Raw genomic sequence first — 13,872 nt, 5'->3', positions numbered from 1 at the left:
AGAAGAAAAGAGAGAAAGGGGGGGAAGAAGGTTTATCTGAGCAAATCATAACTGAAAACTTCCCTACTCTGGAGAAGATCACCGGCATCGAAACCCAAGAATCACAGGAAATTCCCATTAAATTCAACAAAAGCCAGCCATCACCTAGACATATCATATAGTCAAATTCACAAAACGCACAGACAAGGAAAGAATCCTGAAAGCAGCAAGGGAAAAAAGTCCTTAACTTACAAGGGAAGATAGGTCAGGCTTGCAGCAGATCTGTCCACAGAAACCTGTCAGGTCAGAGGGAGTGGCAGGAAATAGTCAATGTGCTAAATGGGAAAAATAGGCAGCCAAGGATTCTTTATCCAACAAGGCTGTCATTCAGAATGGAAACTGAGACAAAGAGTTTCCCAGACAAACAAAAACTAAAGGACTTCATGACCACTAAACCAGCCCTGCAAGAAATATTAAAGGAGACTCTTTGAGTGGGAAAGAAATACCAAAAGCAACAGACTAGAAAGGAACAGAGAACATCACCAGAAACAGCAGCATTACAGGTAACACAATGGCACGAAATTCATATCTTTCAATAATCACTCTGAATGTAAATAGACTAAATGCTCCAATCAAAAGACAAAATATAAAATTCTGATTGTGCCATCGGAAGCAAAGGCAATTTTAGCGCAAATGCCACCATCCTCCTCCTCCAGTGTGGCGGGTCATTGAAAGCTCTGCTAGGAGTTCACATATAACTTTACCTGGGAACAGCCTTGAGCCATTAAAAAAAAAATCACTATGATTTCTCTCTCTCTCTTACTCACACATGCAAATATATACGCATATGCAGATACTGGTGATTGCCCAGACAACAGCCATTTTCCACCTTCTTTCTTCAGTCAGAGTCTACCTCCCACAATGAGATATATGAGGAGGCACGCATGGGTTTAATGGGAAAGTTTTTCCTCTTTGATCTCTCTTTCTTATACACACACACACGCACACACACACACACACACACCAGGAAAAGTAGCTGTACAACAGATGTTGTTTGGGGATATGATGCTTAGGCAGGTATAGCCATATTGAAATTCTAAAGGGAAAACCAGAACCCTGAAATCACTAGACCATTTTGCCAACTTTAGGACTGCTTAACTTTGGATTTCTCATTAAACAATACAAATAAATCCTCACTGTTTAAACCACCTTTAGTTGAGAATTCTGTTAATCCAAGCCAAGAGTATTCTAATTGATAAACATAAACACTGACTTTCTATACCAAGGAGCAGTGTCCATAGGACCTGGGGCTTTCTGAGCAGGGAAGAAGGCAGGTTTGCTGATGGATGACATTTTTTTTCCAATGTAAAAATGGGGTGAGATCTGAAGTCAGTGTTTGAGTTAAATCTATATATGATGTAACTACTCTATGACGAGGAAAAACAGAACAAAATATGTACAATAAAGGAAACTTTATCTGCTGAAATGCTAGACCTGGAGGAGCAGGAGTAGACTGCAAGGATTAAAGCCTTATAGAGTACCAGGCTGGAGAACTGCCTTGCCAGAGAGGCCTCTGAGCATTTAGCCTAAGGAGCTAAAGATATTTTTAAAATCTTTTTATGCTCTATTTTATTCAGTTAAAGAAAAATAAAGCCCCAAAGATAAAATACCCTAAGGAAATACATACTGTGTAAGATAAATAAGAAAACAGACAAATGGTGGGGTGTGTGCAGTACTTAACTTAGTGTAGGAAAGGAACACAGAGGCAATCTATGTCCAAACAAAAAAACAAAAATGCAGCAATTGCTAGCAAAGGATCTAAAATGAATTAAAAAGAGGTCTGTTACAGGAAGCCATCAAAATGGAGAAAGCAGGCAAAAACCTCTTTGATCTTGACCGCAGCAACTTCTTACTCAACACGTCTCTGGAGGCAAGGGAAACAAAAACAAAAATGAACTACTGGGACCTCATCAAAATAAAAAGCTTCTGCACAGAGAAGGAAACAATCAGCAAAACTAAAAGGCAACCGACGGAATGGGAGAAGATATTTGCAAACAACATATCAGATAAAGGGTTAGTATCCAAAATCTATAAAGAATTTATCAAACTCAACACCCAAAAAACAAATAATCCGGTGAAGAAATGGGCAAAAGACATGAATAGACACTTCTCCAAAGAAGACATCCAGATGGCCAACTGACACATGAAAAAATGCTCCACATCACTCATCATCAGGGCAATACAAATCAAAACCACAATGAGATACTACCTTACACCTGTCAGAATGGCTTACATTAACAACTCAGGCAACAACAGATATTGGTGAGGATGCGGAGAAAGAGGATCTCGTTTGCATTGCTGGTGGGAATGCAAGCTGGTGCAGCCACTCTGGAAAACAGTATGGAGGTTCCTCAAAAAGCTAAAAATAGAACTACCCTATGACCCAGAAATTGCACTACTAGGCATTTATCCAAGGGACACAGGTGTGCTGTTTCGAAGGGACACACGCACCCCCGTGTTTATAGCAGCACTATCAACAATAGCCAAAGCATGGAAAGAGCCCAAATGCCCATTGATGGATGAGTGGATAAAGAAGATGTGGCATATATATACAATGGAGTATGACTCAGCAATCAAAAAGAATGAAAGCTTGCCACTTGCAACTATATGGATGGAATTGGAGGGTATTATGCTAAGTGAAATTAGACAAAGACAAAAATCATATGACTTCACTCATATGAGGACTTTAAGAGACAAAACAGATGAACATAAGGGAAGGGAAACAAAAATCATATAAAAACAGGGAGGGGGACAAAACATAAGAGATTCATAAATATGAAGAATAAACAGAGGGTTACTGGAGGGAGTGTGGGAGGGGGGATGGGCTATGTGGGTAAGGGGCACTAAGGAATCTACCCCTGAAATCATTGTTGCACTATATGCTAACTAATTTGGATGTAAATTTTAAAAAATAAAAAATAAAATTTTAAAAAATTTAAAAATTAAAAAAAAAGGTCTGTTTTAGGTAGAAATGTGCATTGCTATGCACTGCTTGTTCACTGAAGGTGAGAGATACCAAACAACATAGATTCTTGAAATTTTTTGATGTGCACATTAATTATAAACTCAGAGGCCTTCTGTTTGGGGGCCACTTGTAATGCTATACCCTGCAGTTAAGTCTTTACCATTCTTTATTTAACCTACAAGCATTTGTGTACCCTGGATGTAGAACATTCTATTAGATGCTCTGGAGAATCTTAAGATAGATCTCAAGGAACCCTCAGTTTGGGGATAATGTATAAGAAGGTAAAAAAACAAGTGTTCATGCTTTAAACAAAGTATAAACAATGGTCTCATTGATGAGGAAAAAGCAGCTATATGAGTTATGACTTACAAGCATCATTATCTCAGGATCTTCACTAAGCAACTATTAGATAAGCAAAGTTTTATCCCATACACACATGCCAATGATAAAGTTTAATTTATAAATTAGGGACAGTAAAAATTAACAATAGTACTAATAAAATAATGCAATTACAACACTGTGATAAAACTGTAATAAAAAAATAAGTAAAACTGTACATAAAATGGTAATAAAAGTTATGTGAATGTGGTTTCTCCCTCTCTCAAAATATGTTATTGTACTGTTTCCCCCTTCTGATGATGATATGAGATGATAAAATACCTAAATGATGAGTAAAGCGAGGTGAATGATGTAGGCATTGTGATGCAGCATTAGGCCACTATCACCCTCTGACAATGGGTAAGAAGGAGAATCATCTGCTTCTAGATCGTGGTTGATCTCAGGTAACTGAAACTGCAGAAAGCAAAACTATGGACAAAGGGAGACTACTGGATGTAGAAAGTACAAAACGTTGTTGAAAAAAATTAAGATCTGAACAAAAGGAGAGATGTTCATGAATTCAGGAAGAACAGAATCTGATGTACCATCTAAACAATGGGGACTTTACCATTTTTTTCCCCATCTGATTCATCAACCTGAAGGAGAACCCAGAAATGGGCTTTGGCACAGGTACAGAGAACTCAGGTAGAAGTTCTCTACCTCAGGCTTCAGGAGAAAGAATGAGTTCAGATGACAGCCAGGGGCTCACAGGCACCACAACACTGAGGGATTGGAACCTTTTTCTCCAACTAGAAGAGCTGCTGTTCCAAAAGGACAACGTAAATAAATATCCATTGCTTGACTCCAGACACAAGTATCATTGCAGAAAGTGTGCAGTAGGGCAGGGCAAATAAAGCTCCACCTTTCTAGAGAACTGGGCGGGGGGGGGGGGGGGGGGTAGGGGGAAGCTACAGCAAACCCAAACGTAGTAGAGAGATCTTCAAGAAAGCAGAGCTTAGGAAAGCAACCCTATTAAGTAGATTATGAACTTCTAGCTCACTCCCAAGCTGCCCTTCCATGGATTTGATCCTAAACATTACACCAAAGTTTGAGAACTGAACTGAGAATTAAACCACAGCCAAGAGATGAGTAAACACTCACCAGGCAAACGGAAGTGGAAAAAACAAAAACAAAAACAAAAAAACCAGGGTACCAATCTTATATCAGACAAAACAGACATTCAAACAAAGATTATAACAAGAAACAGAGAAGGGCATTACATAATAAGGGGACCAATCCTACACACCCAATACCGGAGCACCTAGATACATAAAGCAAGTATTAATGGACTTAAAGAGAGAAACTGATGGTAACACAAAGGGTAGGGGACTTTAACACTCTATTCACATCAATGGATAGATCCTTTGAACAGAAGATCAATAAAGAAAGAATGTATTTGAATGAAACATTGGACCTGAGAGACATAACAGATACATACAGGACATTCCATGAAAAAACAACAGAATACATATTCTTTTCAATGAATATGGAATATTCTCTAGAATAGATCACATATTAGACGGAAAACAAGTCTCAATAAATTTAAGAAGATTGAAAGCATACGATACATCTTTTCTAATCACCATGGCATTAAACTAGAAATAAATCACAAGAAAAAAACCTGGAAAAAACACAAACACATGGAGACTAAACAATATGATACTAAACAACCAATGGGTCAACGAAGCAATCAAAGAAGAAATTAAAAAAATAAATAAATGGAGACAAATGCAAATGAAAATACAGTGGTACAAAATCTTTGGCACTCAGTGAAAGCAGTTCTAAGAGGGAAGATTATAGTGATATAGGCTTACCTCAAGAAATAAGAAAAAGCCCAAATAAACAAACTAACCTTACACCAAAAGGAACTAGAAAAAAAAAAAGCCTAAGATGAGTAGAAGAAAGAAAATAATACCACAGAAATACAAATGATTATAAGAAAATACTATGAAAAATTATATGCCAACAAAATGGATAACCTAGAAGAAAAGGATACATTTTTAGAAACATATAGCCTTCTAAAACTGAACCAGGAAGAAAATCTGAACAGACCAATTACAAGCAACAAATTTGAACTGGTAATCAAAAAACTACTAAAAAATGAAAGTCCAGATGGATTCATATATGAACACTACCAAACTTTTAAAAATTAGTTAATACCCATTCTCCTCAAACTATTCCAAAAAATGTAAGAGGAAGGAAAGCTTCCAAATACATTCAATGAAGTCAGCATTACCCTGATACCAAAACCAGACAAAGATACCACTAAAAAAGAGAACTACAAGCTAATATCTCTGATGAACACAGAAGGCAAAAATCCTCAACAAAAATATTAGCAAACCAAATCTAACAACATATTTTTTAAAAAATCATTCGCCACAATCAAATGAGACTTATTCCAAACATGCAAGGATGATTCAATATTTGCAAATCAATCAGTGTGATACATCACACTAACAACAGAAAGGATAAAAACCATATAATCATTTCAATAGGGCAGAAAAGCATTTGACAAAGTTCAACATCCTTCATGATTAAAAAAAGAAAAACTCAACCAAGTAGGTTTAGAGGCAACATACCTCAGCATAATAAAGATCTGTGAAAAATTTGCAGCTAACATCACACTCAGTGGAGAAAAACAGAGCTTTTCCTCTAGATCAGGAACAACATAAAGATGTCTACTCTCATTACTTTTATTCAACATAGATTAGAAGTCCTAGCCACAGCAATCAGACAAGAAAATGAAAAAAAAGGCATCCAAATCAGAAAGGAAGAAGCAAAATTTTCGTTATTTGCAGATGACCTGATACTACGTATAGAAAACCCTAAAGACTCCACTGAAAAACTACTAGAACTAATGAATAAATACAGTGAAGTCACAGGATACAAAATCAATGTACAGAAATTTGTTGCCTTTATATACACTAATAATGGAGCAGCAGAAAGAGAAATTAAGAAAACAATCCCATTTACAATTCTACCAAAAATAATACAATACCTAGGAATAAACTTAACCAAAAAGGTAAAAGACTTGTACTCTGAAAACTATAACACATTGATAAAATAAATTCAAGCTGACAAAAAGAAATGCAAAGACATTCCATGTTCATGAATTAGAAGAATAAATATGGTCAAAAAGTCTATACTATTCCTATCAAAGTACCACCAGCATTTTTCACAAAGCTAGAACAAACAATCCTAAAATTTGTACGGAACCATGAAAGACCCCAAACAGCCAAAGCAATCTTGAGAAAGAATAACAAAGCTGGAGGTATCACAACCCCAGATTTCAAGATATACTGCAAAGCTATAGTAATCAAAACAGTATGGTACTGACACAGAAAAACAGGATAGAGTCCAGAAATAAACCCACACTTATATAATGAATTAATTAATCTATGACAAAGGGGCAAGAATATAAAATGGGAAGAGACAGTCTTTAGCAAATGGTGTTGGGAAAATTGGACAGCCACATGCAAAAGAAAGAAACTGGACCACTTTTATACCAGAATAAACTCAAAATGGATTAAAGACCTAAATGTGAGACCTGAAACCATAAAAATCCTAAAAGAGAGCACAGTCAGTAATCTCTTTGACATTAATCCTAGCAGCATTTTTCTAGATATGTCTCCTGAGGCAAGGGAAATAAAAATAAAAATAAACTGTTAGGACTACATCAAAATAAAGTTTCCCCACAGCAAAGGAAATCATCAACAAAAGGAAAAGGTAACCAGTCCTAATCCACACCAGCAGGTGGAGCTGAAGTGACCCATTCTGGGAGAGGGACTCCATCTTGCTCCCCAGTGAGGCCCTCGCTGGAGGAGGAGGGTCAGAGCTTGGGTGAAGTCAATTGGGGGCTGTAGTTTAGTAAAACAGGAAAGCTACAAAACACTGTGGAGTGCTCGGGTATAAATAAAAAGAGGAAAAAAGTTTCTCAAATCACTGCTGCACCACACGGGGCAGATGCTTCGAGGGTCAGGGTCTACGCTGTCTCTAGCAGCCGCACACTGGACTTTACTGTGCCACAAGAAGACCCTTGTTCCAATTGTTTGTTTGCTTTTTACCAAAGGTTCAAATGAACAATGTAGTGGTGCTGGATAATCCTTCTCCTTCCTACAACCCATTCCAGTTCAAGAACTCCTTCAAGTGCATCGAGGACCTGTCTGAAGACTTGGAATTGAAAAATTTCTATGTGGGCTCTGCAGAAAGTGAAGAATATGATTAAGTTTTAGACTCTTAGTGGGCCCTGTTTCTGCAGGACGGCATGTTTTATTTCCAGCTGAGGCACCTAATCCAAGACTCATTCCAGATGTAGATGCAGTAGGTATAACAGTTGTGCTAATTACATGCACCTATTGAGGGCAAGAATTTATTAGAGTTGGCTGCCATGTAAATAATGAATATATTGAGACAGAAGTATGGGAAAATTTGCCAGGAAAACCAGACTTTTCTAAGCTTCAAAGGAACATTTTGGCATCTAATCCTAGAGTCACGAGAGTTCACATTATATGGGAAGACAATATAGAAAAACTGGAAGAGGCAGAGATCAGTAATCCAAATCTATAATTACCTCTTTCAACAGATGCATTACCTTCAGCATCAAAGGGGTGGATGGCCCATGTCAAAAAACTGACTATTCGTCATGTCAGAATCCTTCATGGACTGCATGTGACCACCTGTCATCCCTTTAGTACAAATTAAGCTATAGAAACACACAAAACTATTTCCCTGCAATTCCATAAGAACACAGTCAAGACACAATGTGAAGAATCTGTTCAAAAAACATCCTGTAGAAAGTTTGTAAGAAAACCAGTATTTGAGTACATTGTAGAATATAAATACAACTATTTTTAAGTAAAAAACAAAACAAAACAAAAAGCCTAAAAGGCAACCTACTGCATGGGAGAAGATATTTTCAAATGACATATCTGATGATAAAGGTTTAGTAACTAAAATAAAGAACTGAAAAACTCAACACCCAAAAAACAAATAATCCAATTTTAAAAAATGGGCAGAAGACATGAACAGACATTTCTCCAAAAAAGACATACAAATGACCAACAGACACATGAAAAGATGTTCAATATCATTCATTATCAGGGGAATGCAAATCAAAAGTACGATGAGATATTACCTCACAATGGTCAGAATGGCTAAAATAAAAAACATAAGAGGTAACAAGTGTTGGCAGGGAGAACCCTCGAGCACTGTTGGTGGGAATGCAAACTGGTGCAGCCACTGTGGAAAACAGTATGGAGGTTCCTCAAAATGTTAAAACTACGGACACCTGGGTGGCTCAGTCAGTTAAGTGTCCCACTCTTGGTTTTGGCTCAGGTGATGATCTCACGGTTCATAAGTTTGAGCCCCACACCAGCTCTCTGCTCTCAATCAGCACAGAACCTGCTTCAACTCCTATGCTTCCACTTTTCTCTCTCAAAAATAAACAAAATTTTTTTAAAAAGTTAAAAATAGAACTATCCTACAGTGCAGTAATCATACAACTGGGTATTTACCCAAGAAATACAAAAACCCTAATTCAAAGGGATACATGCAACCCTATGTTTATAGCAGCATTATTGACAATAGCTAAATTATGGAAACAGCCCAAGTGTCCATCTATAGATAAATGGGTAGATAAGATGTGGGATGGTGTGTGTGTGTGTGTGTGTGTGTGTGTGTGTGTGTGTGTGATGGAATATTATTCAGCCATAAAAAAGAATGAAATCTTGCCATTTGTGACAACATGGATGGAGCTAGAGAGTATAATGCTAAGTGAAATAAATCAGCCAGAGAAAGCCAGCTACCATATGATCTCACTCATATGTTGAATCTGAGAAACAAAACAAATGAGTAAAGGAAAAAAAAAAAAGAGATAAACCTAAACACGGACTCTTAACTACAGAGAACATGCTGATGGTTACCAGAAGGAAGGGGGGGGGGGTGAAATAGGTGATAGAGATTAAAGAGGACACTTATCATGATGAGCACTGAGTAATGTACAGAACTGTTGAATCGCTATATTGTGTACTTGAAACTAATGTAACACTGTATGTTACCTATACTGGAATTAAAGTTAAAACCTTAAGAAAATCTGGTCTTGGGGCGCCTGGGTGGCTCAGTCGGTTGGACGTCCGACTTCAGCTCAGGTCACGATCTCGCGGTCCCGTGAGTTCGAGCCCCGCATCGGGCTCTGGGCTGATGGCTCAGAGCCTGGAGCCTGCCTCCAATTCTGTGTCTCCCTCTCTCTCTGCCCCTCCCCGGTTCATGCTCTGTCTCTCTCTGTCTCAAAAATAAATAAAACGTTAAAAAAAAATTAAAAAAAAAAGAAAATCTGGTCTTTAAAACTCTTCAGTTTTACTAATCCTGTCAATTTCTGACATGGTTCATGCATAGGCTCAGCACAGAGGCTGTGGCAGACGCGGCTTGCACTCCTTACCCTGACAGGCTGGGGAGAGAACCCACATGCTACCGTATATGTGCCTGCTGACACATGCCTGATGAATTATAATTACCACCATCAAGAAGAAATCTGAGCTAAACCACACTCTCCAGATCTGTCCTAAGAGCAATTAGCCATGTACCAATGGAGCTCGGAGCCACCTCTTGGTGTCCAACCTCATTTGAGGACATACTTCAATGAACACTGAAGAGCTAAGTCCTTGAAATAGCACCAAGCACAGAAAAGACAGAAAACAAATGTTCTTGTGGTTAATCCAGACACACGAAGTAGAGAATGCTCACTGATCTTTATATGGAAACTATCTCTTAAGACACCTTCACATCCAGCTGAAATGTACTCTTCTTAGTTTTTAGATAGTCTGGGCTGTTTAATGAGTCATTACCTCTTCTAACTGGACAGCCTACCTCAGAATTTACCTCTTTAGAAAATTTCTCCTGGGGCACCTGGGTGGCTCAGTCAGTTAAGCGTCCAACTTCGGCTCAGGTCATGATCTCGCCGTTTGTGAGTTTGAGCCCCATGTCGGGCTCTGTGCTGACGGCTCAGAGCCTGGAGCCTGCTTCAGATTCTGTGTCTCCCTCTCTCTCTGCCCCTCCCCTGCTCATGCCCTGTCTCTCTCTGTCTCAAAAATAAATAAGACATTTTTTAAAAATTAAAAAAAAAAGAAAATTTCTCCTAACTAAATCTATCCCAATCTGATTACAAATTTATTTAGTACCTCAAAATAGTTCAATCTGCACTTAAAGAATCTTAGATCTAAAAGGAGCTTCAAAAAAATAAATAAATAAAAATAAAAGGCACTTCAGACACCATCCGAGTGGCAGGCTCCCCTGAGAGGTGGCTTCATGACACGGGGACGCTACAGCAGACACACATGGAGCCCAGCCGGCACTGGCACTTGCCAACTGGGTGACTGTGGGCAGTTTCCTTCCCCTCCCCCTTATGGGTCTCACTTTTCTCAACTATAACATAGCCCCTGGCACTTGTAAGAATTTAACAAATAATCACTATTATTGTCAATGTTACTTTGTGCCTCAGAAACTACCCCTGAGAAAGATAAACAGGACTTGCCCCAAGTCCGTAATTGTCAGGTCCCTAAGGTGGTCTGAGCAAAGACCGTTGCCATTTCTCTCCTGGACTATAGCAAAAGCGTGCCAAGTGGTCTCTAGAACCAGTGTTTAATTCCTCTTCTACACTATTACCAGAATGATGCCTTTTAGAAAACAAATTGGATTAAAATCCTCATGCTTAAAAATTGTCAGTGGTTCCCAGTGTTCACAGGACTAAGTGCAAACTCCTTAGCAGCTCAGCCAGCACCCTTCACAGTTTTCCCCTGAACCATCTTTTGGGGGCCATCTCCACCCGCCATTCCAAAGGATGCTATGCTTCAGCTCCACACAACCTCCACCCTCCTCCAAAGTTGCTGTGCACTCTCACCCTTCTATGCCTTGGTCCTGGCTATCTCCATCTGGTCAACTCCAGCACTAAGCCCCAGGCCAGCCTTCTCTTAGGTGAAGCTTTGTAGGCTCAGTTATCGCCCTGCCTCAGGGCTCCCTCCTTCTTCACAGCCTCCTGCTATCTTAATGCTCATCACTCAGTTTTCCCCAATCTGTTGTCTTCCATAGGACTTCCTCACTCTATCTCGTTCCAGAGTAGGGGGTGCTTCTCAGTCATCTTTATATATGCACAGCCTAGTTTGGTACCTGTCACAGAGTGGGTGCTCACTAAATAGATCTAGAATGAATGAGTGAATAAGTTAATGAATGAATGGCTGGGTGGTTAAATGAATTAATGAACAATGGAACTAAGCACTAGAAGGTCCCAGGTTGCTTCTCATTTCACTATATCCCCCTTTGTTTGCACATGAATTATTTTATAAACCTATTAGTACAGTTTTCATTTAAGCATGTGGCAGCTCTTGAATTAGATCAGAAGCTTCTATAGGACATGTGCATCTTCTACTTATGCTTTTCACTCTCTCAGATCTGGACATATCAGCACTGGTTCAGTTTCTGATGCTCTCTTTTGCAATATACTTGCACGACAAGAATTTTCTTCACTTGTCACGAGGGAAGTTACAACGAAGGTTTTATTTCAAAGGTAGTGTGGTAATAAGATGTTATCCTAGACAGCCATAGAAAAGAAATAACCTGGTTTATTTTCTTGCCGACAGTAGAAAACATTCAAGGCTCCAACTCTTTAGATGTTTAAATGAAAGCCTGTATTTTAGTGTTCAGAACCTTCAAAAGAATATTATTTTCTTGCATAAAACATGAAAATATGGGCTCAATGGAAACACTATTTTCAGTCTCTCTCATGTCTTCATCAAACTTTCAGAAATATTTTCTGAAGGAATATAGTACTATTTTAAGCTTGAATTTATTCACATAAGTGATTATAAAGTATTCAACCAAAGAAATAGCTCTTAAGTATGAAACTTTCTTTTATTCCCGGTAACTGAGTAGAGAGACAAAATGTGACTATAAAGGCCAAGATTAAGCTCCTCCGCGCACACGAAAATAAACATCACAGACATGATACTGACCATAATATACTTTATCTGTTTTAAGTTTATTTATTTTGAGAGAGAGAGGGAGAGAGAAAACGAGCAGGGGAAGGTCAGAGAGAGAGAGAGAGAGGGAGGGAGAAAATCCCAAGCAGGCTCCGCACTGCCAGCACAGAGTCCGATGCAGGGCTCAAACTTGAGAACTGTGAGATCATGACTCGAGCCAAAATCAAGAGTTGGACACTTAACCAACTGAGTGACCCAGGCACCCCCACATACCTCATCTATCGACCCTAGATCAATGGTTCTCAACTAAGAAGGACTCTGCCCTCAGGGGGACATTTGGCAATGTCTGAAGACATTATCACAGACTAGGAGCCTACTTGGCATCTAATCCGTAAAAGCCAGGGCTGCTGATGGTGCTAACCATCCCACAATGCACAGAACAACCTCCCATAACAAAGAGAATTATCTGGTCTAAAATATCAATAGTGCTCAGATTGGGAAAGCATGCTGTAGAATTATAGATTTCCACATCACTAAGACAAAAGAGTAGAAGAGGATGAGTTCATATTCCTAATTCTTCTTCCCTCCCCCGCAAAATCTAGAATGAGGAGGAAATAAATTATGATGGTATTTTCACAGCTTAGATGTGAAAGGTAGCATTTGGAAGGAAACAGGACAGGGAAAAATAAGGAGTATTTCAACAACTAAGTTCTTAGAAGGAAAACAGATTCAAGACAGGTTCATTTCCACTGCAGTCAATTCTGGCATCTGCAGTGGGTTTTAACTGTCCAGGCAGATGGGTAACTGGAACTAAAGTCAAACTATCAAGCATATACCAACTCCAAGAGAACAACTTCTCAAGAGCTAAATGAGTTTTCGGTACAAGATTTCCAGTGGCTCTGTGAAGCATCATAGCTCTCATGGAGATTTGTAAAGGGGGCCAAAAAGCTGAAATCTGATGTATCTCCAAAAAAGCTGAACAGGCCTAGTCAATACCAAGGACATTTTAATAGGCAAATGGAACTCTTCCAGCTTCAAAGGGACAATCCAGAACGATATTCACTGAATCTGGTGACTGAAATGCCAAATGAGGAAGGCACCCAAGGAAGATTATTTTCTCTCACTTGTACAATTGTGTTTGCACTGCAAAATAATCTTTACTGAAATGAATATTTGAGTGTCTACTTCCAACTGGAAAGACAAACCAAAATTGTTAAAACTAAATATTTTAAGGATATATTTGGATGCCAAGTTTTTTGAAAAGACCTTTCACTGAAGGCTATTCCAGTTAATTGGTTGAGACTCTGGCCAGACCATCTACAGGTACTGCTGGTTTTCATAACGTATGATTCTGGAACAGCACAACTGTTTTACGTTTCTAAACAGAGAGGCCTCCGAACCAAATCCCCCTAGACAAATACTAACCACCAATCCGTGATAAAAATCTCTTCTTGTGCCTCTTCCATTGCATTTGCCACATCTTCAAAATATCCTTTGGCATTAACGTACCTAAAAAACAAG

General features: G+C 38.8%; 1 protein-coding gene and 1 pseudogene across 8 annotated transcripts in view; one reads left to right on the top strand and one right to left on the bottom strand.

Moving 5' to 3' along the window:
• PLD1 (phospholipase D1) overlaps window positions 1-13,872 on the bottom strand; it is a 209,934-nt gene that overhangs the window by 90,456 nt on the left and 105,606 nt on the right. For all 8 annotated transcript variants that reach the window (XM_023260401.2, XM_019840111.3, XM_045037268.1 and 5 more), the window contains one exon: window positions 13,777-13,860. In XM_023260401.2, the coding sequence (XP_023116169.2) occupies window positions 13,777-13,860 (84 nt within the window). The remainder of the gene's footprint in view (window positions 1-13,776; window positions 13,861-13,872) is intronic.
• LOC102900043 lies at window positions 3,274-8,275 on the top strand (annotated as a pseudogene).

This window comes from Felis catus, chromosome C2 (genome assembly GCF_018350175.1).
Source record: "Felis catus isolate Fca126 chromosome C2, F.catus_Fca126_mat1.0, whole genome shotgun sequence".
In the NCBI taxonomy this organism is placed as follows: Eukaryota; Metazoa; Chordata; class Mammalia; order Carnivora; family Felidae; genus Felis; species Felis catus.
Note: the sequence above shows the minus strand (reverse complement) of the source record. Positions and strands in the feature narration are given on the sequence as shown.